The sequence below is a fragment of the Myotis yumanensis genome, unplaced genomic scaffold (assembly GCF_028538775.1).
Source record: "Myotis yumanensis isolate MYYU_CA2020_CCGP unplaced genomic scaffold, mMyoYum1.0.hap1 SCAF_18, whole genome shotgun sequence".
Taxonomy (NCBI): Eukaryota; Metazoa; Chordata; class Mammalia; order Chiroptera; family Vespertilionidae; genus Myotis; species Myotis yumanensis.
Window position 1 is genome coordinate 10,348,597 of NW_027223769.1, and position 23,617 is coordinate 10,372,213.

Below are 23,617 nucleotides of genomic sequence, written 5' to 3' on the forward strand. Positions count from 1 at the left end.
TAATAATGTGCTATTTTCATAGTGTCTTAATTTGGTTTAGTTATCTTAATTTGGTTTTTTTTTAAATAAGGCTAAATATTCCATATACTGGTAGTATTCTATCTCACCTGAACTAAACTGTTCAAATACTTTGATCATTTGCCTACTGAACTGATCTTTACACATTCTGAATACTGAGCTTTAACATCTTATTTATACCAACCATTTTTTTACATGGTTCTTTTTCTTTCTTTCCTGCATTGCTTTTCATCTTTATTGTACCATTGTTGTTGTGTACAAGTTATTTTTTAATTAATTTACTTTCCAATTATAGTTGACATACAATATTATATTAGTTTCAGGTGTACAGCATAGTAGTTAGACATTTATATAATTTATGAAGTAATCCCCTGATAATCTAGTATCCATCTAACAACATATATAGTTATTATAGTATTACTGGCTATATTAAAACTTATTTTTTTAAATAAATAAATATAAAATCTGTCCTATCTTGTTCTTAATTCCTACATGAGTTAATTAGTCCATCTTCTATTCATATCTGAGATATACAAACCATTTTTCCTCCAGTTTCTATGTTAAAACATTAAAAAACATACATTACTTTAATGAATGCAGAATATATTACATTGCACCATGTGAAAAATTTAACAGATTTTCTTCAGGTTGAGAGCATGTACTGACAGGTGAAGGCTTGGTCCCATGTCAGGATTAAGGAGTCTGATCCTCAGCTTCACCTACAAACAACTGTGACATCTGCCCTCCTTGGTCACTGAGCCGTGTGAGACAATGATTAACTGAGTGGGTCTGTGTGAGAGGACTTTGTGCGTGGCAAGATGCAATGTAAAACGGAAGTCATTATCATCATTTTATCATCCAGTTATAGTTTATGTTAGTGAAAAAACTCATCTTCAGGTTGCAATCAATCAAACCTGAGTCTGGAAACATTCCAAATGTTCAGAGAAGACAAAAGTGTACAATGTAAGTACTAAAATGTTATAATAAGTTTTTTAAAAAGAGAGGTAGGGAGACGAGAATCTTGTGACATTTCAATCACTTGCTTTAGCAAGAATATAGCTGTAAGTAGGAAAATCATACCTTCTTTTGAGCCGACAGTGTTGAAGTACCCAGCAGAAAACCCTCCACTGAAGGCTCCATGAAACCGCTTATACCTTCCTTTTTCATCTCTGACAGTCTGATCCTGAAGAGGAGTTGGTTTCTTTGGTCTCTCACCTAAAAAAAATATTTTGAATGAGAAAGAAGAATGGGGATAGTGGATTAGAAAAAAAATTAAGGAAGATGTCATTTCTTAAATATAATGAATTGTTCACTTCCGGTAACATCAAATATAGTAATTTTAATTACATTCCTATTCCTAGACTTCACTAGCTTATATAGCTTAGGAAGTATTAATTTTACCAAGTTTTTTTTATAGTCTAAAGCAATTATAGATGTCTTTTATTTATATTAGAAATATGTCTTAGAAAAAATGGCCTGCTTTTCCCACTAACTTTCATTATGAAAACTGAATTATATTGGCCAGGGAGGAGAGTATAAATAGATGGAAAAAAATCTGCTGGCAGTGAAGGAGGCAAATTGCTGGTGTGGCACATGGCAGGCATAAGTCTGCAACAGAAAAAATACTTCTATGTCTCTTCTAGAACTTCGTATCATTCCCAACTCCAGAATTTTTCCTTAGGTATTGCCCATTTTTTCCAAATGTTAAGCGTTTCCTTATTTCTGGGAATCTTCTGATTCTATAGTTACTATTCTTCTTTTAAATATATTTTTATTGATTTCAGAGAGGAAGGGAGAGGGAGAGATGGAAACATCAATGTGAGAGAGAATCACTGATCGGCTGCCTCCTGCATGCCCCCTACTGGGGATAGAGCCCACAACCTGGGCATGTGCCCTTGACGGGAATCGAACCTGGAACCCGTCAGTCCGCAGTCTGACGCTCTACCCACTGAGCAACCAGCTAGGGCTATAGTTACTATTCTTTAAACTCACTCCTTTTCCTATTTTGCTGAAAGGGGTTGGGTTGCTATGTCACACAAGCAGAAAGGAACTTATATGTTTTATCAACTCCAATTCAAAATTCTGAATCTATTTAAAATAAAAGTAACCATCAAGTTAGTTTCAAACATTCAATACAGAAAGCAAGTCATACCGTAGTTAAGGGCACAGGGTTGAGAGTCACAGCTCTCTGGAATTCCACATTTACTAGCACTGGGGCTTAATCATATTAACCTCTCTGTGCCTCAATTTCCTCATCTTTAAAACGGATGAGCCCGTCAGGTGTGGCTCTGTGGCTGAGCGTCAACCCATGAACCAAGAAGTTGTTGGTTCAATTCCCTTCAGGGCACTTGTTTGAGTTGCAGGCTCAATCCCCAGTAGGGGGCGTGCGGGAGGCAGCTGACAGATGTTTCTCTCTCTCCCTCTCCCTTCCTCTCTCTCTAAAAATCAATAAAAACATATTTTAAATAAATTTTAAAAATAAAATGGGGATGACACTAATAGTAATAACTATTTCATATGATTGTTATGAAAATTAAATAAGATAATGCCTGTGAAGTGCTTAACAAGGAGAGGGACACATAATAAATACTTTTAAAGTATGAGGTAGTACTATTATTATTATTACCATTATTATTATTATTATTCACAATAGGTAAGATGTGTCTTAAAGTTCATGTGTATTTGTTACTTCAATAATTAAGCCAGTTACTACTTCTGGAAGATGGAACAAAAAGTAAAGGAACTTGCCTGGCTGGAGTGGCTCAGTGGTTGAGCATCAACCTATGAACCAGGAGGTCAGGGTTCGATTCCCCATCAGGGGCCATGCCCGGGTTGCAGGCTCTATCCCAAGTGGGGGTCATGCAGGAGGCAGCTGATCAATGATTCTCTCTCATCATTGATGTTTCTATCTCTCACTCTCTCCCTCCCTCTCTGAAATCAGTAAAAATATATTTAAAAAGAAAAAAAGTATAGTCAAGAGTAATCCACAGAATTTGAAGACCAGCAGATCTGGGCTCAAATCCCCTTACCCTATTACTTGCTAGCTCTGTAAACTTGGGCAAGTTACTTGATCTCCATAAGCCTTAGCTCCAAAACTACAAAATAAGGGCACTAACAGAGCCTATCTTAAGATTGGTGCTGAGGATTAAATACCACATTCAGAGATCTATACACAGTGTCTGATCTTAGCAAAGCTCAGTTAACATCAGCTATAATTCACTCTAAAGAACTTACAATTTAGGAGCCACAATCCAAGATTTTCACCATATCTTAGAAATGCAGTAAACACACTCTGTTAGGGCATGTGCACTTGGCATGATTTTTGGCAAAGGAGGGGTTTCTCAACATTAGCGCCTATTGCCAGTTTGTTGTGGGGAACAGTCATCGTGTGAAGGTGCGAGAGGCAGGTCCTCCCAATGCGGGGTGCTGGTCTTGCTCTGTTCTCCAGATGCTTCTGATCTGAAAGGGGAGGCAAGATCTGCAGATAACTGCTCGGGACCCATGGCTGTAGATGAGGGCCAACCACAGGACTCCCGAGGAGGCGCCGCCTTTAACCACAGCCTGGAAAACTCCAGGGAGAAGGTGGCATTTTAGCCAGGCCTGGTTATAATTATTGCTACTAATAATAACTAACCCCTTCTTGTCACACATGTTATTTCATTCATCATTCCCTGATAAAGATGCTTTGATTAAGTATCTGCCCTGAGGTCCACAGCTAATAGCACAAAGCTGAAATCAGATCTCAACTGTGCTTCCAAGCCAGGGATGCCACCCATACTGTCCTTCACTCATCCCTGACCAAAAGTTTACTGAGGGCCTCACATGGAAGCAGCCCTGTTCTAGATCCTAGGTATGGAATACTAAATGCAACTCCACCCCTGCTCCCAGGGTGCCCAGAGCCTGGCAGAGGAGACCTGTGTGTATAGGAACTCTTCTGACAATGTGTAAAGAGCACAACATCACCGTCACTCTAAGCAGGAGCAGAATTTGATAGCTGCAAATATAAACACAATTCCCAACGGAGGCCTAAAAGGGTAATGTCAGATGTTTTGAGAAAGTAGTCTAGTCTAACTGGATGGCAGGGAAGGAATGTAACATGAAACCAGAAGGGAGGATCATGAAGAAGGCCTTGAATATGGTGCTGCAGGGTCTGTGATATGTCTTATGGGTGATGGGAGCCACAGAGACTTGTTTTTTTTATTGATTTCAGAGAATAAGGGAGAGGGAGAGCGATAGAAACATCAATGATGAGAGTAGCACTGATGGACTGCCTCCTGCATAACGCCCACTGGGGATCAAGTCCATGTGCCCTGACCAAGAATCGAACCGTGACCTCCTTGTTCATAGGTTGATGCTCAACCACTGAACCACACCAGCTGTGCCAGATCGTTTTAAGTGGGAGAGTCACAGCACCAAGGAGGAGGAAAATGGTCCTAAAACAGTGATGGCAAACCTATGACATCAGAGGTGACACGCGAACTCGTTTTTTTTGGTTGACTTTTCTTTGTTAAATGGCATTTAAATATATAAAATAAATATAAAAAATATAAATCTTTGTTTTACTATGGTTGCAAATATCAAAAAATTTCTATATGTGACACGGCACTAGAGTTAAGTTAGGGTTTTTCAAAATGCTGACACGCCGAGCTCACTGTCCTAAAACTAATTTGTGTTCAGGACTGAAGCAGGATAGTAAGCTAGGGAAAGTCCTTGACAAGTGGAATAAAGGAAACTGAGACAAAATAATTAGACAAGGCCAAATAATTTGAGCAATTTACAGCCAGCTAATAAATCACAAGATTTTATCTTCCCTAACCAAGGACACTTAGGAGCAAATGGTTTACACATTCCAGACTGTCCCTGGGCAGACCAGCCTCAGTCCGTCCCTTTTCAATGCATTCTTTACAAATAAAACTAACCAGAAAATAACCCTGACCTGTCTATATGCACATTTTGATGAATCAACATATTGAAGGACACGCCTGGAAAGCTAATGAATATTCTGTTAAGACCTCCTCTTAGATCTCCCCTAGGATTCCAGCCTGCCAAGAAAAGGTTTAAAAAGCCTCAAGACAAAGGCTCCACAGTGTGCTCTCACTAGAGCACACCCAAGCCTTGTATCTTTGCTCTTTTTCTCCTAAACTTTAAGGGTCCCCACAAGCCTTGCAATCAGGGGAGCATTGATTAGCAGCATCTCGACCCAGGCTTATCCCCTGAACCTGTCTCCAAGGGCCCCTATTCTCTGACTTTCTCCTGTTGTTTCTTCTACCATAAGCCCTTCCTTTATTTCACTGTCCCCACCTTTAATAAACATACTCTCAAAACCACCTGGACTCATGTTGTGAAATCTTTCCTACATGAAGTCAAGAATCTATACACTACCGGTGAGCCCTAGGAGCCCCACCTGGGGCACAAACCCCTCCGGTAACAGAATGAGCTGGAGGTGACAATTCTAGAGCCAAGTAAAAGTGTCTAAGGAAAGAGTAGGTAAGTACTGGTGCCCCTCTCCTTCCAGGCCAGAGGGCCTATGATGTCTCTGGGTCTGTGTGTGACAGTGCAGCCAATAAACCTTTCTATCAAGGACAGCAACTTTAATTAAGTGGCGGAGTCTTTCCTCCAACAATGTTTGTCTAACCTGTCACTAAGACTTCAAAGCAGGAAGTAAAAATGATTATGGCTCTAGTATGTTATAATGTAAAATGTACTCAGAGTGCATTTAAACTTCAAAGTGCTTGGGAAACAATAAATCAATACTCAAACTTCTGGCTGGGTAGCTCAGTCGGTCAGAGCACTATCCCTCTATACCAAGGTTGTAGGTTCGATCCCGGGTCAGAGCACATACAAGAACCAACCAATGAATGCATAAATAAGTGGAACAACAAACTGATTTATTCTCTCTCTCTTGTTCTCCTTTCCTCCCTCTATCTAAAATCAATAAAATTAAAATTAAAATATATATGTATATTTTTAAAAACTTCTAATAGTGAGAATTTAAAGGATGATTTCAGGCCAGGGAAAAAAATCTACAAATCAAAAGTCCTTCCCTTCCACTTCGAAAGCAAGGTTAGACCATTAGGCTTCATGTCAGATTTCGTGCAACATCAAAACAGGAAGATTTAGAAAAATATAGGTCAAGTATTTGATGACTTACATACAATACGTCACTTCACAAGGAAACAACTATGAGACCAGAAATATAGAATAGATATGAACAGCTGCCTAAGATGGTTATAAACCACCACGCCCATTTAACCCTTGCCCTGCACAGCTAAATTCAAACCAGTTTCCAAAGGATCCCATGCTGCCTTCTCAAGTTTTCCTGCTAGCTTGCATAGGTTATTTCCTGTCTACCGTCACATACTTTTGCACTTGTGAACCTTGTACTTTCGTTCTGTCGATGAAAGGGGAGTTCTACAATAAATCTGACAAGACCAGTGACCTCATAGGGTGATCTGAACATAAATTCTTAACAGGCATGTCATGGTAAGTAGTCACACCCAAAGCATGTAACTTTTCTAGAAAGATTTATCTTTGCCTTAAGCAAGCCCTGTCCATTATTCTTGTGTATCTAGGTTAACACATCTTTGAAATGACAAAGAAATCCTCTTTTTTCAGACCCCTCAGAGATGTAACCTCCCTCAAGGGAGCACATAATCTTGTTACTGCCCTGTAATCTAATCCCCACCTTGCTTTCTCTCAATTTCATTTAATCTTCCTTAGGTCCCCTCCTTAACTCCAAATGCCCTTTTTTTAAAAAAATGTTTTATGTTTTTAGAGAGAGAAGAAAGGAGAGGGAGAGAAATACCCACCTAAAAGAGAAATGTTGATTGGTTGCCTCCCGCATCCACCCAGACCGGGATTGATCCCACAATCTGGGCATGTGCCCTGATGAGGAATCGAACTGGCAACCTTTCGGTGCATGGGAAGATGCTCAACCAACTGAGCCACATGGACCAGGGCCAAATGCTTTTTTTAGTGATTTCAGAGAGAGGAAGGGAGAGGGAGGAGGAGAGAGGTAGAAACATCAATGATGAGAGAGAATCATTGATTGGCTGCCTCCTGCACACCCACTTCTGGGGATGGAGCCCACAAGGCATGCACCCTGACAGGGAATCGAACCATGTTCTGGTTCATGGGTTGACACTCAACCACTGAGCAACACCGGGCAGGCCAAATGCAATAATAATAATAATAATAATAAACCACTCTTGTAAATTATCATTTTGGTAAACTATCATTTTGGGAGGCATTTTTTTTAGTCTGTTGAGATCTTGCTTCCAGGCATATCCTGTTTGGTTCAAAGAAGCTCAAACTCTAACAATTATCTACAGGCTTGAACATTTCTTAAGTTGACAGCTCTTAAGAGTTTAGATTTGAAACTCTTTAAATAAAGGATCTTTGTCAACAAATTCATTGAGATCATGGGGTGATGTATTTTCCAATGAAGCTAATGTAATCTTAGACTGTATTAAAGAAATTCAGTCTAGAATAAAAGACACAGTAGTGACGGCCCTGTTCTACCCACACTCTGGTACCATACTTGGAGAAATGCTTTAACAAATCAGGGTAGTGGACTGTAAATGAATGTATCAGAGAGCTGAGGATGTTAAGCGTGGTACCGAGATGCCTTAAAAGAAATTCAAAGGCTGTCTTCAAACACATAAAGAGCTTTCAGCAGACTAGCCTTTCTCCGTCTTTTGTAAGCAGAGGATGGCAGCAGGGCCAGTATATGGCAGAAGTTTCTAATGATTACAACTGTTCATAGGTAATAAAAGGGCCAGTGGAAATGTCCCAGAAGTACAACCAGCCAGCAGGATGTGGTCAGGGTAGGAAAGAGATCTCACCAATAGGAGGTCTGCAAGGAACTCCCAGCCCACCATGCTTCCTTCCTCTTCCCCACAGGGAAAGAACTGCCATCAGTCCTTACTGGGCATTCAATACATACTTTGCTGAACAAATCAAGTCATTAAGAGGATCAGGCCAGAGCATGGGAGAGCAGCTTGCTTGCCTTGCCCTCCCCTACATCCCACCAGCAAGCTTGTCAGCTCTGCTTTCAAAGTGTATCTGGACCCAGGACACGACTTATCACCGTGGCCACCGCTAACACTCCAGTCCAAGCAGCATCTCCAGACCTCTTTTTGCTGATCTCCCTGCTTCGCTCTTGCCCACCCCCAACCCGACACCTATTCTCAAAATAGGTAATCTTTAAAATGTACACCTCTCCCCTGTGTAAACTCCCCGATGAACTCTCCCACACTCCTACACTCTCCGCTCCACCGACACCAGTCCTGCCTGTCCCTCAATCTGCAAAACTGGCCCCGACTTCAGAGCCTTGGCCTCTGCTGTGCCACCTGAAATGCTCTTCCCCCAGATCTTCGTACTGTTGGTTCCCTCCTCTGTTTCAAATCTGACCTCCTCGTAAAGACATTGCCTGACCACCCAACCCCACTCTCCCAGGAGCTTGTCTCGGCATCTTGCTGTTTCCCATCCCTGAGTCTCTCGTCCGTCGCTCCAGAACGTGAGCCCCGAAAGCGCGGCGCACGCCTCGCATCGCTGTTCCCAGCGCCCGCAGTGGGGGTCTTGGCCCGGGGCCAGCCAAGGCTCGCATAGTGTTATGCGTTTCTCCGCGAATCCTGGACCCCAAACAGACTCGCACCTTCTTCCAGTGGCTCCAAGCCTGTCCCATAGCTGACCAAGTCCTCCTCGCTGTCACTGTCCGGCGCCGCCATCCTGCTCCCTGCCAGCCCCGCCCCCTCGCTACGGGCGCCTCGACAGGCCAAAAGCCTTCCGCTCTTTCCGCTCCGCAAACCTAAGCTTCTGGCCCAGTGGTTCTCAACCTTCTGGCCCTTTAAATACAGTTCCTCATGTTGTGACCCAACCATATAATTATTTTCGTTGCTACTTCATAACTGTAATGTTGCTACTGTTATGAATCGTAATGTAAATATCTGATATGCAGGATGGTCTTAGGCGACCCCTGTGAAAGGGTCGTTGGACCGCCAAAGGGGTCGCGACCCACAGGTTGAGAACCGCTGGGATTCTGGCCTCAGATCTGCGCCTAGGAGTTCTCAAACCCGTCTGCAGGAGGCGGACCTGGAAGGCGTTGCCTCGGAGACCAGGGAAGGCACAACAGCCCGCCCTAGGAGACACGGAGAGAAGCTGGAAACCACCCAGCTGTTCGGCCACCAGGCGGACTCCCCTTGCCCTGACTGCCAGCAGATACCCCTCCGCACCACCCCGCCACCTGCTGGGAAAGTCCCTGTGCTCCCAGATACACACAGGTGGCACACATCATTGTAACGTTTGCATGAGTGGAGCCCCTTTCCAGACCTCTGGAGGGATGCACAGACCTGGAAACCCCGTTGCTCAGGGTGAAGGAAGCCCAGGACAACACTTGATCAAAAGAGAAAAATAAACGAGAGCATAAAAGAAAAGGGTAAGGAGGAGGCTGGGGGAGAAGGAGAGAGAGAGAGAGAGAGAGAGAGAGAGAGAGAGAGAGAGAGAGAGAAGGAAATCTGAAAAGAGAAAGAAAACCAGAAAGGGGAAAGAAAAAGCAAGCAGGCAAGGAAAAGGTTGCTGTGAGGTGGGTGGGGGCTCCCTTACTGAACCTAAAGAAACAAACATCTCAACAAATGACAAGTGCTGGCGAGGATGCAGAGAAAAAGAAACCTTCCTGCACTGCTGGTGGAAATGCAGACTGGTGCAGCCACTACGGAAGACAGAATGGAGTTTCCTCAAAAAGTTAAAAATGGAACTCCCATTTGACCCAGTGATCCCACTTCTAGGAATATATCCCAAGAAACCATAAACACCAACAGAAAGGATATATGCACCCCTATGTTCATAGCAGCACAATTTACCATAGCTAAGATCTGGAAACAGCCTAAGTGCCCATATGCAGATGAATGGATTAGAAAACTGTGGTACATCAACACAATGGAATACTATGCTGCTGTAAAAAAGAAGGAATTCTTACCATTTGCCACAGCATGGATGGAACTGGAGAACATTATGCTAAGTGAAATCAGCCAGTCAATGAAAGACAAATACATGATCTCACTCATTTGTGGATAATAAAGACCATTATAAACTGATAAACAAAAATAGATACAGAGGTAGATCAGCATGGAACAGACAGTCAAACTACAGCAGGAAGGCTGGGGAGGGTTGGGGGCGGGAGGTAAGAGATCAACCCATGGACGCAAGATACTGGGGGGTAGGGGAGGCTGGAGGAAGGTCAAGGGGGGAAAAAGAGAGACATATGTACTACTCTTTGTAATACTTTAAGCAAAAAAAACAAAATAAAAATAAAAAAGAAACAAACATCTGTCAAATTGGGTGCTGTTATCCTACCCCAAAGTTATTTTTACATTAGAGGAAAATGAAGTTCAGTTAGTAAGGGATAAGGCTGAGCTAAAAACCAGACCTAGAAACCCAAGTTTTCAAAATGAGGGTCAGAAGGCTGTGAGTCAGTCACTAGGCTGTTGTTAAAATGTCCCCCCCCCCGCCCCCCCCCCCCCACCCATCCCCAGACCTCCTGAATCAGAATCTCTGGGTGTGGGGCTGTTCCTTAAATACTCCATGCACATTTGACCTCAAAGCCTTTGCAGTCTCTGTTCTCTCTGCTTAGAATGTTCTTCTCCCAGATACCACATGACTCATTGCCTCGCCTTCTTCAAGTCTCTGCTCAAAGGTTCTTTCTCAGTGAAGCCTTCTCTGACCCTATATTTTTAACACAATATATATTTGATTTACTTTATTATATCTATTGTCTTTCTCCATTGGAATGTAAGCTCCACAAGAACATAGATTTGGACCAGGGTTTTGTTTTTTGTTTTTCTTTGCTGTATCCTCAGAGATCAGAATAATGATTAGCAGGTGATAATTCAATAAATAATTTTGAAAATAAGAATGAGGCTCTGGCAGGGTGGCTCAGTTCGTTGGAGCATCATTCCCATGCACATACATAGGTTGCAGGTTCAATCACAGGTCACAGGCGCATACAAGAGGCAAACAATCGATATTGCTCATATTGATGTTTCCCTTTCACACACTCTCTTTATCCCTTCCTCTCTCTAAAATAAAAAAAATAAACATATCCTCAGGTAAGGATTAAAAATAAATAAATAAATACCCACAAAAGTTATCAAAACTAAATTTTTTTTAAAAAAAACCACAGGTTCTAAAATTGTTTCCCATCAAGAAATGGAGTCTAGCCGAAACCGGTTTGGCTCAGTGGATAGAGCGTTGGCCTGCGGACTGAAAGGTCCCAGGTTCGATTCCGGTCAAGGGCATGTACCTGGGTTGCGGGCACATCCCCAGTAGGAGATGTGCAAGAGGCAGCTGATCGATGTTTCTCGCTCATCGATGTTTCTAACTCTCTATCTCTCTCCCTTCCTCTCTGTAAAAAAAAAAAAAAAAAAAAAAAAAAAGAAATGGAGTCTAGCCTCGTCAGTGTGGCTCAGTGGTTGAGCATCAACCTATGAGGCAGGAGGTCATGGTTCAATTCCCAGTCAGGGCACATGCCCCAATTGGGAGCTCAGTCCCCAGTGGGGGGTGTGCAGGAGGCAGCCGATCAGTGAATCTCATTATTGATATTTCTATCTCTCCCCCTCTCCCTTCCTCTCTGAAATAATTAAAAATATATTTTAAAAAATGAGGAGGAGGAGGAGGAGGAGAAGAAGAAGGAGAAGGAGAAGGAGAAGGAGAAGGAGAAGGAGAAGGAGAAGAAGAAGGAAAGAGAAGGAGAAGGAGAAGGAGAAGAGTCGTCCTAGCCAGTTTGGCTCGGTGGATAGAGTGTTGGCCTGTGGACTGAAGGTTCTGGGGTTCGATTCCAGTCAAGGGCATATGCCCAGGTTTCGGACTCGATCCCCAGAAGGGGGCGTGCAGGAGGCAGCCGATCAATGATTCTCTCTCATCATTGATCTCTCTCTCTCTCTCTCTCTCTCTCTCCCTTCCTCTCTGAAATCAATAAAAATAAATTTTTCAAAAAAGAAGTGGAGTCTATGTCCACTCTTTTTGAATTTAGGCTCCATAGACTAAAAGAATATAGTAAAAGCAAAGGGGGGTTGAGGGAGGTAATGAGGGGATAAATGGTGATGGAAGGTGATGTGACTTGGGGTGGTGAACACACAATACGGTATACAGATAATGTATTATAGAATTGTACACCTGAAACCTATGTAATTTTATTAACCACTGTTACCCCAATAAATTCAATTTTTAAGCGAATTTAAGCTCTAGTGGGTTGCTCAGTGGTTAGAGCATCAGCCCCTGGCTGAAGGATCTTGGGTTTAAATCCGGTCATACCTCAGTTACAGGCTTGATTCCTGCCCCAGTCAGGGTGTGTGTTGGAGGCAACCAATCCATGTGTCTCTCTCACATCAATGTTTCTCTCTGTGCGTCTCTCCCCTTCCCTTCTACTCTCTCTAAAAATCAATGGAACAAATATCCTCGGGTGAGGGTTAACAACAACAAAAAAGAATGTAGTGAAAGCAACAATACAACAATTCCCACATCCAACTTTTTTTTTTTTTTTAAATATATTTTATTGATTTCCTACAGAGAGGAAGGGAGAGGGATAGAGAGTTAGAAACATCGATGAGAGAGAAACATTGATCAGCCGCCTCCTGCACACCTCCCACCGGGGATGTGCCCGCAACCAAGGCACATGCCCCTGACCGGAATCGAACCCGGGACCCTTCAGTCCGCAGGCCGACGCTCCATCCGCTGAGCCAAACCGGTTTTGGCCCCACATCCAACTTTTAAGAGACTGGCAGGTTCCACTTTTTCTTGGGATGCTGCTCTTGGAATCCAACCTCCTTAATTCCAAAAAGATAAAAGAAACTGCAAAACTCATTCTCTGAAGCATTTGAGATTTTGCTTCCCAGCAATTGTCATCAGTTTAACTCAAATAAAATCTAATAAAAATTATATACAGGTATGCCCTGGCCAGTGTGGCTCAGTTGGTTGAGCATTGTCCCATGCACCCAAAGGCTGCCGGTTTGATTCCCAGTCAGGGCACATGTCTGGGCTTTGGCTCCATCCCCAGTAGGAGTTGTGCAGGAGGCAGCTGATGGATGTTTCACTCTCACATTGATGTTTCTCTCTCTCTCTCTCTCTGTCTCTCTGTCTCTCTCTCTCTCCTCCGCCCCTTTTCCTATCTCTAAAAATCAATCCTATATAATAAAAGCCTAATATGCTAAGTGTCCAACTGTTCTTTTGACCGTTTGACCAGTCACTATGATGTGCACTGACCACCAGGGGGCAGACGCTCTGTCCGGTAGGTTAGCTTGCTGCTGGGGTCTGGCTGATTGGGACTGGGCAAGACAGGCTGGACACACCCTGGACGAATCTATGCACTGGGCCTCTAGTAAAAATATATTTTAAAATTATATACAGGTATGGACATTCTGATATTTACACAACTTAAACACCAAGTACCCTTCTTTTCTTATTCAGATATGTAAGAAAGCACAAATCTCAGAATCTTTTCAAGAAACTGAAGATAAGATGGGTTGACTTACTTGGGTAGGGAGTAATTTCTTTTTTCTTTTTCAAAAATATATTTCATTGATTTTTTACAGAGAAGAAAGGAGAGGGATAGAGAGTTAGAAGCATCGATGAGAGAGAAACATCAATCAGCTGCCTCCTGCACACTCCCTACTGGGTATGTGCCCGCAACCAAGGCACATGTCCTTGACCAGAATGGAACCTGGGACCCTTCACTCCACAGGCCGATGACGCTCTATCCCCTGAGCCAAACCAGTTAGGGCTAGGAAGTAATTTCTTCCACATGGTCCGCACATCAGTGCTGACAGTGGGATGGTCACTTATGAAATACATAGAAATTGTTCTATAAAAGCTTTGGAATCAATGTCACTTTTTCCCCCCCATGTACTTTCTTATTGAAATACTAGAGACCACAAATCCCCTCATTGTTATTGAGTTAATTGTTGACTGTTAACTATCCTGCACCCACCTAAGTAAAAGAAGTATGTGTCTATCATTTTACTTTTTATCCAATTCCAGAGGTTTCCCCACTTTGCCTTCTCCTGCCTTCCTAATCATCACCGTGGATTTCATGTAATCCACTTACATCTCTTCTTTTGATTGTAATGTATAAAACTGGGTGCAAAACTACCATTATCTCAACTCTTTGAAATTCTGCTTCCAGGCATTTGTTGACAGTTTGGCTCAAATAAACTCACAAAAATTCTTTACAGGTTTGAATGTTTCTTACCTTGACATTACTATTAATAACTAGCTAATTACAATGTTATCAGAGCCATGAGAATGTCTAGCCCTACAAGTCCCCAAGAGTGATACCCATGTGGCTCACATAGCCAGGAAACGCCCGCTGGGAATCAGAGATTTCCTTCAAAGATGCTCAGGAGCTAGTCCTAGAGTAGGCTGATATGTCTTTAACATCCTGCTTCCTTCTCTTGCTGTTCCTTTTTAATCAAAGTATCAGTTTAAAAAGGCAATGGTGTTGGGCTAGATTAAATACCAGATTTTGTTTTTCACTATGTTAACTTTTTAAAAATATATATTTTTATTGATTTCAGAGAGGAAAAAAGAGGGAGAGATAGAAACATCCATGATGAGAGAGACTCATGGATTGGCTGCCTCCTACAAGTCCCCCACTGTGGATCGAGCCCACAACCCTTGTGCCCTTGACCAGAATTGAACCAGGGACCTTTCAGTTCACAGGCCGACACACTATCCGCTGAACCAAACCAGCTAGGGCTTCACTATGTTAACTGTTATGTGTATCTCCCTACATGCTGCTGGTTTTTTCCTTATGGTTATGACTTAGTTGTTTTTTTAAAATAATGTTTGTTTAAATAAAGTGAGTAAATTTAAAGACTATTAAATCAATAATAGTACAAGTGAAATGTACATGAGACAAATAGAAAAGTGACTGGAGCTTCAAGGTGGTAGAAATCTGAAGGTGATAGTGAATGACTAGAATCAGCAGGCCTGAACTAAACCTAATCTCAGACACAGAGGAGTGTGCCATTGGCCATTCAGTCCTCTGAGCCTTAGTCTTATCAAATGGAGATTATTTAATCAATTTATTTGCCGAAGGGTCATGGGAATGAAACATAACATCTATAAATTTTCTGGCTAGAGTTGAGGTCCTATTATTGACACCTTTATTATCATGGAAGCAGTAGTAACAGGAGTAGTATTACAAATGTTAGAGTGACCCACCACCCCCAGGATCTCAGAAACCAAAGCAGCTGTTTTTAACTCCCAACCCCCGGGGGGATACTTTTTGTATATGTGTGGTTTTGGAAAAAAGTTTTCTTTTCTTTTTATTTTTTATTGTTGATAGTATTATATATGCCCCCCCATCCCCCTCTCCAGTCCCCACCCCACCCCACCCCAGGCCTTCACAAATTATTAGTCTGTGTCCATGGACTATGCATATATTCAATATCCGTTCTTTGGCCTGACTGCTATGGCTCAGTAGTTGAGCATTGACCTATGAACGAGGAGGTCACATGCCCAGGTTGCAGGGCTCCATCCCAATTTGGGGGCATGCAGTAGGCAGCGCATCAATGATCCTCTCATCAATGTTTCTGTTTCTCCCTCTCCCTTCCTCTCTGAAATCAATAAAAATATTTTTTAAAGTAGTTCTTTGGTTAATCCCTCCCCCCACCACACACACACACACACACACACACTCACATCAGGGCTAGTACTTTTGCAGGGCAATGGGTCATAGTATGACTAACATGATTACGTTAGCTTGATACTCATTACTTCTTACCCTAAGAGAGAAGGGAAGTGTTTGCACCTGCTAGAGTTTCCCCATACACCTGTCCCAGCGCTGAGCTGGTTAAAACTGTCCAGGTTTTTTTCTTAAAATTAAAAGTCCTTTCCGGAAACACCTTTTCTTGTGCAGAATCTTGGAGTTGGTAGTGACAGGTGGATTTTTTGTTGTTGACATTTACTTGGTTGTTGCTACTATTTATTTTAAAACTTTAGAACAACTCCGAGTGCACCTCCTTTTAAAATTTATTATTTTTTTTTAGAAGAAAACGCTTAGCTGTTTTGAAAGTAGATTGTTTTGTTCTACCTGTGGCATCCACCGCGACCGCCAAACACAGCGGCAACTGGGGAGGGGTTTTGTGACTGCAGGACAGAGGCTGTGGGGAGGGAGGATATGGCCCCCGAGGCTGGGAGCTTCCGGCTCCGGACCGCAGGTTGTGGGACTCGGTGCGGTCAGGCGGCGTCCGGAGGCTGCGGATCAGCGGCGGGCGGGTGAGACAGTAGAGCGAACCAAGTCCCCTAAGTCCCACTTTGGCTAAGCCAGGTGCGTCCCTGAACCCAGCTAAGAGCTTTAACACGCTCCTCTGTTGTACTACTTTCGACCAAAGAGGTGACCCGGCCCCCTTTTGCAGTTGAGAAAACTGGGTTTGAAGTGGTGGTTAAGAAACGTGTTCAAGGGCAACCCTCGAGTCTCTCAAGTACAAAACCCTTTCTGCAGACCCCTTCACGGGCGGACCCCAGCTCCCGGGGCCGCCTGCATCTCCCAGTGGATCTGCCCGTCTCTGCAGCGAGGGTGGGGGGACCGGGAGTGGACTGCCACGCCAACCGGTCTGAGTCACCTGGCTGAGGCCTGGGTGGTGCAGCCAACGCTCCCTTAGCGTCCCGGCCTCGGCCCGGGGTCCCCTCCGGCGGCCAGCCCGGCGCTCAGCTTCGCCCTCGACCAGGAGTCAGGTCTGATCACTGTCCCCTGGAGTCTCGGGCTGGAGCCGCGACTTTACCTTAGTTCGCCGCGTTCGCCCCCACGGCTCCAGGAGCAGGGCCGGGTTGCCAGCCTGGGCTGGCTGCGGCCGCGGGGACCCCGGCGCGCCCCTGAACCCCCACCCCTCTCCGGCTGAGACAGCTCGACGCCGAGATTAGACCCCGGAGGCTGGGAGAGCAGAGCCACGCCAGCTGGGGGTCCGTCTGCAGCGCGCCGCCGCCTCGCGCCCCGGGCGCCGGCTCCACCCGCCAATCAGGAGCCGGGGCGGGGCGCTGGGCGGGGTCTTGGCGGCCCCCGCCGGGTCTCCGGGCCTCCGGGCCAGGCCCCGGGGTGGTGGGTGGAGGGGGCTGGAGGGGCGGCCGCGCGGGAGGGGCGGGGCGGAGTGGGGCGGGTCTGGGCGCTCTTGTGGGCCCGAGCGGCTGCTCAGCCTCAGTCGGCTCTCCGCGCCCGAGCCGCCAGCATGACCGACGCTCTGCTGCCCGCGTCTCCTGAGAAGAAGGACGACGGCTACTTTCGGAAGGTTGGTGGCTTCGGGAGGGCGGCGAGCTGCGGGCTGCAGGCCTCCTTTCCCCGAGCTGTGGAGGGCACGGCCAGGGGGCGACCAGGCCGGAGCGGGGGGGAGCGCGCTGGCCTGGGGCAGGCGGGCCGAGGCTCCGGTGCGGAGGGGTGGGACGGCCAGGTCCCCCGCCTCCGAGAGCAGGTGGCTTCCGGGGCCGGGAGGGTGGGCCGGGGGAAGGGACCCCGTCCTCCTCTTTGCGGCGCATTAGGACCCGAGCGCTCGGCCGGGGCACGGGTGGGGATGGAGGGAGCACCCCAGGCGGCTGGCGGTCTTCCTCTGCCTCTGCATTGCTTCCAGTATCCGTTTCTTTGACTTTTTAGAGGGCAGGAGAGAGCTGTTGGTGGGGGGTGACCTCGGGAGTAGCCCCCTCTTCCACCCCAAGTCGCCCAGGAGGGCATGAGCGCGGCAAACGTGATTTATTTGATTGTTGGAGACACCCGGGGCGAGTGCGGACTTCGCGGTAACTTGGCAAGTCCAGGCGACCCTCCGCGCACACACAGGCCTCCCACCCAGACCCTCAAAACCGACCGCAGCCCGCGAGGCGGAGCCGTTCGGATGCCCGCAGGTGGCAAGGCCAGGGCTACGGAGATGCTTTTGAGCCTCGAGTCGGTGACACCTTCCACCCTTCCTCCTTGCAGGTCCCCGCCAGTCTAAAAATAGCCTTTGGCGCCTGGCCAGGTGTAACTGGGTGGGTTGAGAGATTGTTGTTTTTTATAAGATAGATGACCGAAGGTAAAGTGTGTAATTATAAACAGGGAAGTGAAACTGTTTCCCACAGAAAAAGCAATTCTTAATTGTTCAAAGCCTAACGATCCAGCGGTAAAGGGACTTGGCATCTTCCTCCTTCCTTGTGAGGCGTTTGCTTTCTGGTGAGGAGCAGTGGCCCCAGGGGATCCCCAGGACTGGAGGGGGATCAGGGAACAGGTGAGGACAGAGTGGGGAAATTTTTTTTTAAGTGGATTGCTTTTAGCATTTAAAAAAAAGAGTAGTTTTAAGGTATATTTAAGTTCAAAGATGTCATCATGGAATTACAGGATTATAACTTCTAATTATGTGTGACATTTGGGACAGAGGATCACAGGGCATGGAATTGCAGAAGGAGGCAAGGCCTGGGAATCACTAGATCTCAGTCCTAGGGCTCGGGAACCTGACTGCCACCCCCACAAAATTGCTCTCTAGCCTCCTGAGAGTTGCTACCTCTTTCTGGGACTTCATGTCCTCCCTGAATTGTTTCTCTGAACCGGAGGAGGTCTGAACTACAGCACCATCTGGAGGAAATGACTGAGGGAGGGGCTGGAGATATGGAGAACACCTGTGAGGGTTAGGTTCCCAAGTCTTCCAGAACAGGTTTTCCAAGAGGAGGATGTGCCCGGGAAAGAGTAGATAGCCAGGGAGCCATGACAAGATAGAGTTGGATGTTTTTTAGATGTAGCTTCCGTGGATAAGAGAATAATGGGTGTGAAATTAGATGAATCACTGGTTTACAACGAGAAACATGTCTTTTGTAAAGGAGACCTTGTCATGATCATTGTGCTATATCATACCAGTCCAAAGAATGTTCTTTGTATGAAGATAAAAAGGGTGCTGATGTTACGCTGGCCACGTGGCTCAGTTGGTTGGAGCATCGTCCCTTACACCAAAAGGTTTCAGGTTCGATTCCCGGTCGGGACTCATACTTAGGTTTCGGGTTCGACTCTTGGCCAGGCGTATACCGGAGGCAACAGTTCGATGTTTATCTTTCTCCCTCTCTCTCAAATCAATAAAAACATATCCTTGGGTGAGGATTAAATAAAATAAATAAATAAATAAAAGGTGCTGACATTGAACCCTTCCTGATCTGTGGTAGAAGCTAATTTGACCTAAAACAAATGCTCCTTGAATGATAGGTAGAGAAGAAGCCTTGTCTCTGACAATGGTGGGGTCTAGGGTGGGAGGAGGCAGCATCAAAACCTTCACATCCCTGCTCCTCCCCCACCTGGGAAAGGATTCAAGGCTTCAAGGGGATGGGCCCAAATACCTGGAGGGACATCACCACTATTCAGTAAAGCTGGAGCTGATGAGCTCCCATGACCTGTGCTCCATGGACTGGCCCAGCAGAAGGCTTCACACACGTGTATAACATTAAATTACACCCCACTGAGACGAATGTACGGAAGCCTCTGGGGAGTGGAGGTTGTTCGAGGGTTGTGATTCCTGAATGCATGGGAAGAGAGTCAGGGATCCATCAAAGTGGTTTATGCAGGACCAGACATGTGAGATTCATGTCACAGAAAGACCACTCTGACAGCCGAGTTGTTGGTTGGTGGGAGATGGGGAGAGGCAGTGGTGGAGCCAGGCAGTGGAGGAGTTAGAGTTTGGGGCCTGGGGTTAAACCCTTGGATCTCCATTGTCTCTGTCCTTCCTACTCTGATATGGACTGTTGATGGTTTTTCAGCCAGTTATGTAACATGCTGTGTAAACACAGCCTCCCCACCCATCCTTCCTACCAGCCTGCACCCCTTACAGACTGAAGGCAGTGATCCAGTGAGGAGGTTGAAATGATGAGGGCCTCCCTGAGCAACAGCAGTGCCAGCAGGGAAGGGAAGAACTAATGGATAGGATATGGTTGGGAGGTTGCTTAGGTGTCTCAGTGGATGGTCATGTGCTTCACTGACATGGGGACCCAGGAGGCTGGTGTGGGGGCAGGTGGACTTGAGGCCTCCATGTAGTGGTTCCAATGGGGAGTTTACACTAAGGACTTGGCAGCCCCAAGAGCACCCTGGCTGGGGATGTGGCTTTGGGGCCACCAGTGTGGGATATTGTGAAAAAGGACCCAAGACAGAAGGGTATAGTACCTCCACTTAAGGGACAGGCAGAGAGATGGGAGGCAATCCAGGAGGGTAGCAGCAGTGTTGAGGAAGCTGAGAAAGTATTTTTTTAAAAAATATTTTTATTTCAGAGAGGAAAGAAGAGGGAGAGAAAGATAGAAACATCAATGATGAAAGAATCGTTGATCGGAGCCTCCTGTAGGCCCCTTACTGGGGACTGAGCCCGCATGGTTCATAGGTCGAAGCTTAACCCCAGAGCCATACAGGTTGGGCTGAGAGAGTCTTTTTAGTGGAGGAGAAGTGAGGTTGACAAGTCAGAAGACTTAGTCTTTTAGGATTTAGTCCTTGGAGGTTGTTAGTAAATGAGAGTTGGGGCCAAGAGTCCATGTGGCAGTTGCAGGAGAGAAGGGCAGAGAACATAGTCGTTGCGGGGAGATGGGGTTAAAGAAGAGAGAAGAAGGCAGGTTTGTTTCACAATGAGGAAGTCTAGAGCCTTTTTAAAGCTGAGTGAAGGTGAAGAAGTTGGGTGGGGTGGGTTTGTTGAAGATTCAAGGGGGAGAAGAGAATCGGTGGAGGGGTCCCAGGAGGCCAGTCGGGATTCGAGGATTGGAAACAGCTGCTGCACTGTTGGGAGGGTGAGCCAACCAGGAGTAGTGAGGACCCTCCAGACTAGAGATGTCAGGGCATCATGTAGGCTGCCCCAAGCAGGCTCCCCCAACCTGGTTTTGGAATTTTGTGCACTCTTACAGGACCAAATTAATTGCTACTAAAGTCGAGCTTCTCTTTCATCCCGTTCTCTCTCTCTCTTTCTTTCTTTCTTTTTTTAAAAAATATTTTATTGATTTCAGAGAGGAAGACAGTTAGAAACATCCTCAACGAGAGAATCATTAATCGGCAGCCTCCTGCACACCCCCTACTGGGGATAGAGCCGGCAACACAGGCATGTGCCCTGTTTCATAGGTCCGTGCTCAACCACTGAGCCACACCGGCTGGGCCATCCTGTTCTCTGTATCCTACCTTTCCTCTCTTCTTGAAAATGCCATTCTGCTCCACTCATTCCAAAGCATTTCTTGAGTGACAGCTCAGCTTGACCACCGTCAGGTTCTGGGGCATACTCACCACTGATTCAGTATGGCTTCTGTTCACAGAGAGCCTCATTTCCTGGGGTGCTGAGCTGTGAGGGGAGTTGGTGCTTTGTCCCATAGCTTGGACAGAAGTCAGCTTGTTTGCTTGAATCCATAGATCAAAAAGTGGGATGTGGGGGTCCACAGTCCATAGCCACAACTTCGGTGGAGTCTGTTTTGTGTGACTTGTATGTACAATGAAGACTAATTGCCTAAAAATTCGCTGTGCTGGCTGGGCCTGGTCCCTGAATGTGTGAGACAGTCATGGCAGAGAGGGAAGCCCCTGATAAGTCAAGGTCTTCTTGGAGTTTTACAGGACTTGGCTGTACAGAATCTAAAGACACGAACACAACTTGACCCCAGGTCAGGCATGGGCACCCCCCAGCGACCTGGGCTGACAGCATGGGGGTCTTTGGATTAAAAATAAACAAGTTGCCCTGGCCCAGTAGCTCAGTTGGTTAGAGCATCGTCCCAATATTCCAAGGTTGTGTGTTCAATCCCCGGTCAGGGCACATATAAGAAGCAACCAATGAATTCATAAGTAAGTGGAACAATTTATGTTTCTCTCTCTCCCTAAAAATCAATAAGTAAATATAAAAAATAAATAAAAACCGGAACACTTTCTGATCTATCACAATATATTTCTCTCCTCTGTGGCTTCTCACTTTTTCCTTTCTTTACATAAGTTTACATAAAGGCACAGCTCTGTAAGATTGTATTACAAATTACTTTCTTAAGAGAAAGACCAGTGGAAATGGAGTGTTTTTTTTTCCCTAAACATATATTTTTATGCTCATCCTAATGAAAGTCTTTGAAGAATGTGTGTTCTGGCCTATGGTTAACGCAGAGCAAAGCAAGTTTCTATCACACTGCATCCTGAGAGCAGGGCCAGCTCCAGGGCTCCTCAGATGTTGTAGTCTTAAAACCCGAAGGAAAACCTGTTCTTGGCCAAGAGAAAACCAGCTGAAGAAAAACTAGAGAAAGCTGTTCCCTGGGACTGTTGAAAGGGCCCAAATGAAGCAGAGTCCTCACAAAGTGCAGCATTGTCAGTCCTATCTCTGCCTCTGCATCCTCAGGGAACGCTAATGACCCAAAATGAATTTAGCTCCATTGTTTTTACTCAAGAGCTGGAGGAGAAGTTGTTTCTTATTCATAGAACCTTCAGGCTGGAGAGGGCCCCAAGGTTCACAGTGTCCTGGTTTATGGTCGGTCTTGTTTACTCTGGGCCTCCCGGAGGCTCCAGCACTGAAGGCAGGGGTGGTTTTTTTCAAACCCAGAAGCTCCTCCCAGTTCCTTCCCTGCACCATTCGTCTCAGTAGGGTATAATTTAATGTTATACACGTGTGTGGGGAAGCCTTCCACTGGGCCAGTCCATGGAGCACAGGTCATGGGAGCTCATCTGCTCCAGCTTTACTGAATAGTGGTGATGTCCCTCCAGGTATTTGGGCCCATCCCCTTGGAGCCTTGAATCCTTTCCCAGGTGGGGGAGGAGGAGGGATGTGAAGGTTTGTGATGCTGCCTCCTCCCCACCCTGGACCCCATCATTGTCAGAGACAAGTCCTAAAGCCCGGGCTGCATGCACCCAGGCTGGTCATGGCTTGGGGAGGGTCTGCCTAACTGCACTGGTGCACACTGGAAGCCCAGAGGGTGTGTCTGACAAATACCTTTTCACACTCTGGGATCCTGGCCAGGAGGGGTCCCCTGGCAGAAATAGAATTTTCATGGTGACTCAGAGGAGAGTCAGGGTGATGAGCTGTACCACTGTAAATGTCCCTTGCTTCCTGGGGCTACTTGGATTGGTTCCAAGACACCACCTGATGAGACCAGGCATTGGCTTTGGGCTGATCACCACTTCCGCGTTTGGCTCAGGTACCAGAGTCTCATGACACAAAGGCTACATTGGAGGTGGCCACAGAGGACAGTGAAACTGCAGGTGTAGCCCAGCCAGAGGACTGAGTGTGTGCCACAGTGGACAGCAAGGGGTGCCAGCGCAAGTGAGGCCTCTCGCCTGCAGCTCCAGAGATGGGGAGAGATACAGGTCTTTCTGGCCTTTCCGGCCAGACCCACGAGTTCACTATGGCCATATGCCTTCAGGAAGTCCCAGGGTTCAGATTGGATTGTAAGAAGAGAAAAGGCAGGTGATTGAAAGCCATTCCAGAAGTAGTTTCTTTTTCTTCAATATTATTTGTATTATTAAAGTAGCATAAATTGTTATAAAATTACATAAGTGTACAAAATCACACATACATCCCAGCCCCCACCCCTTACGGTCACCTCCTAGATAAGGACTATTAACTGCTGGTGACTACATCTTACTGGTTGAAATAAGCAGGTCATTAGGGGGTCTAGA

At 45.8% G+C, this 23,617-nt stretch overlaps 2 protein-coding genes across 4 annotated transcripts in view; one reads left to right on the top strand and one right to left on the bottom strand.

Annotated features, from left to right (window-relative positions):
* GPATCH1 (G-patch domain containing 1) overlaps positions 1-8,754 on the bottom strand; it is a 52,506-nt gene extending 43,752 nt beyond the window's left edge. For both annotated transcript variants that reach the window (XM_070398297.1, XM_070398296.1), the window contains exons 1-2: positions 8,675-8,754; positions 1,099-1,233 (exon numbers count right to left, since the gene is read on the bottom strand). In XM_070398297.1, the coding sequence (XP_070254398.1) occupies positions 1,099-1,233; positions 8,675-8,747 (208 nt within the window). In that variant the 5' untranslated portion in view covers positions 8,748-8,754. The remainder of the gene's footprint in view (positions 1-1,098; positions 1,234-8,674) is intronic.
* An 8,435-nt stretch (positions 8,755-17,189) lies between these two features.
* RHPN2 (rhophilin Rho GTPase binding protein 2) overlaps positions 17,190-23,617 on the top strand; it is a 54,554-nt gene continuing 48,126 nt past the window's right edge. The window contains exon 1 of one of the 2 annotated variants that reach the window (XM_070398180.1): positions 17,190-17,297. In XM_070398180.1, the coding sequence (XP_070254281.1) occupies positions 17,238-17,297 (60 nt within the window). In that variant the 5' untranslated portion in view covers positions 17,190-17,237. The remainder of the gene's footprint in view (positions 17,298-23,617) is intronic. The other variant, XM_070398181.1, reaches the window with a different exon arrangement.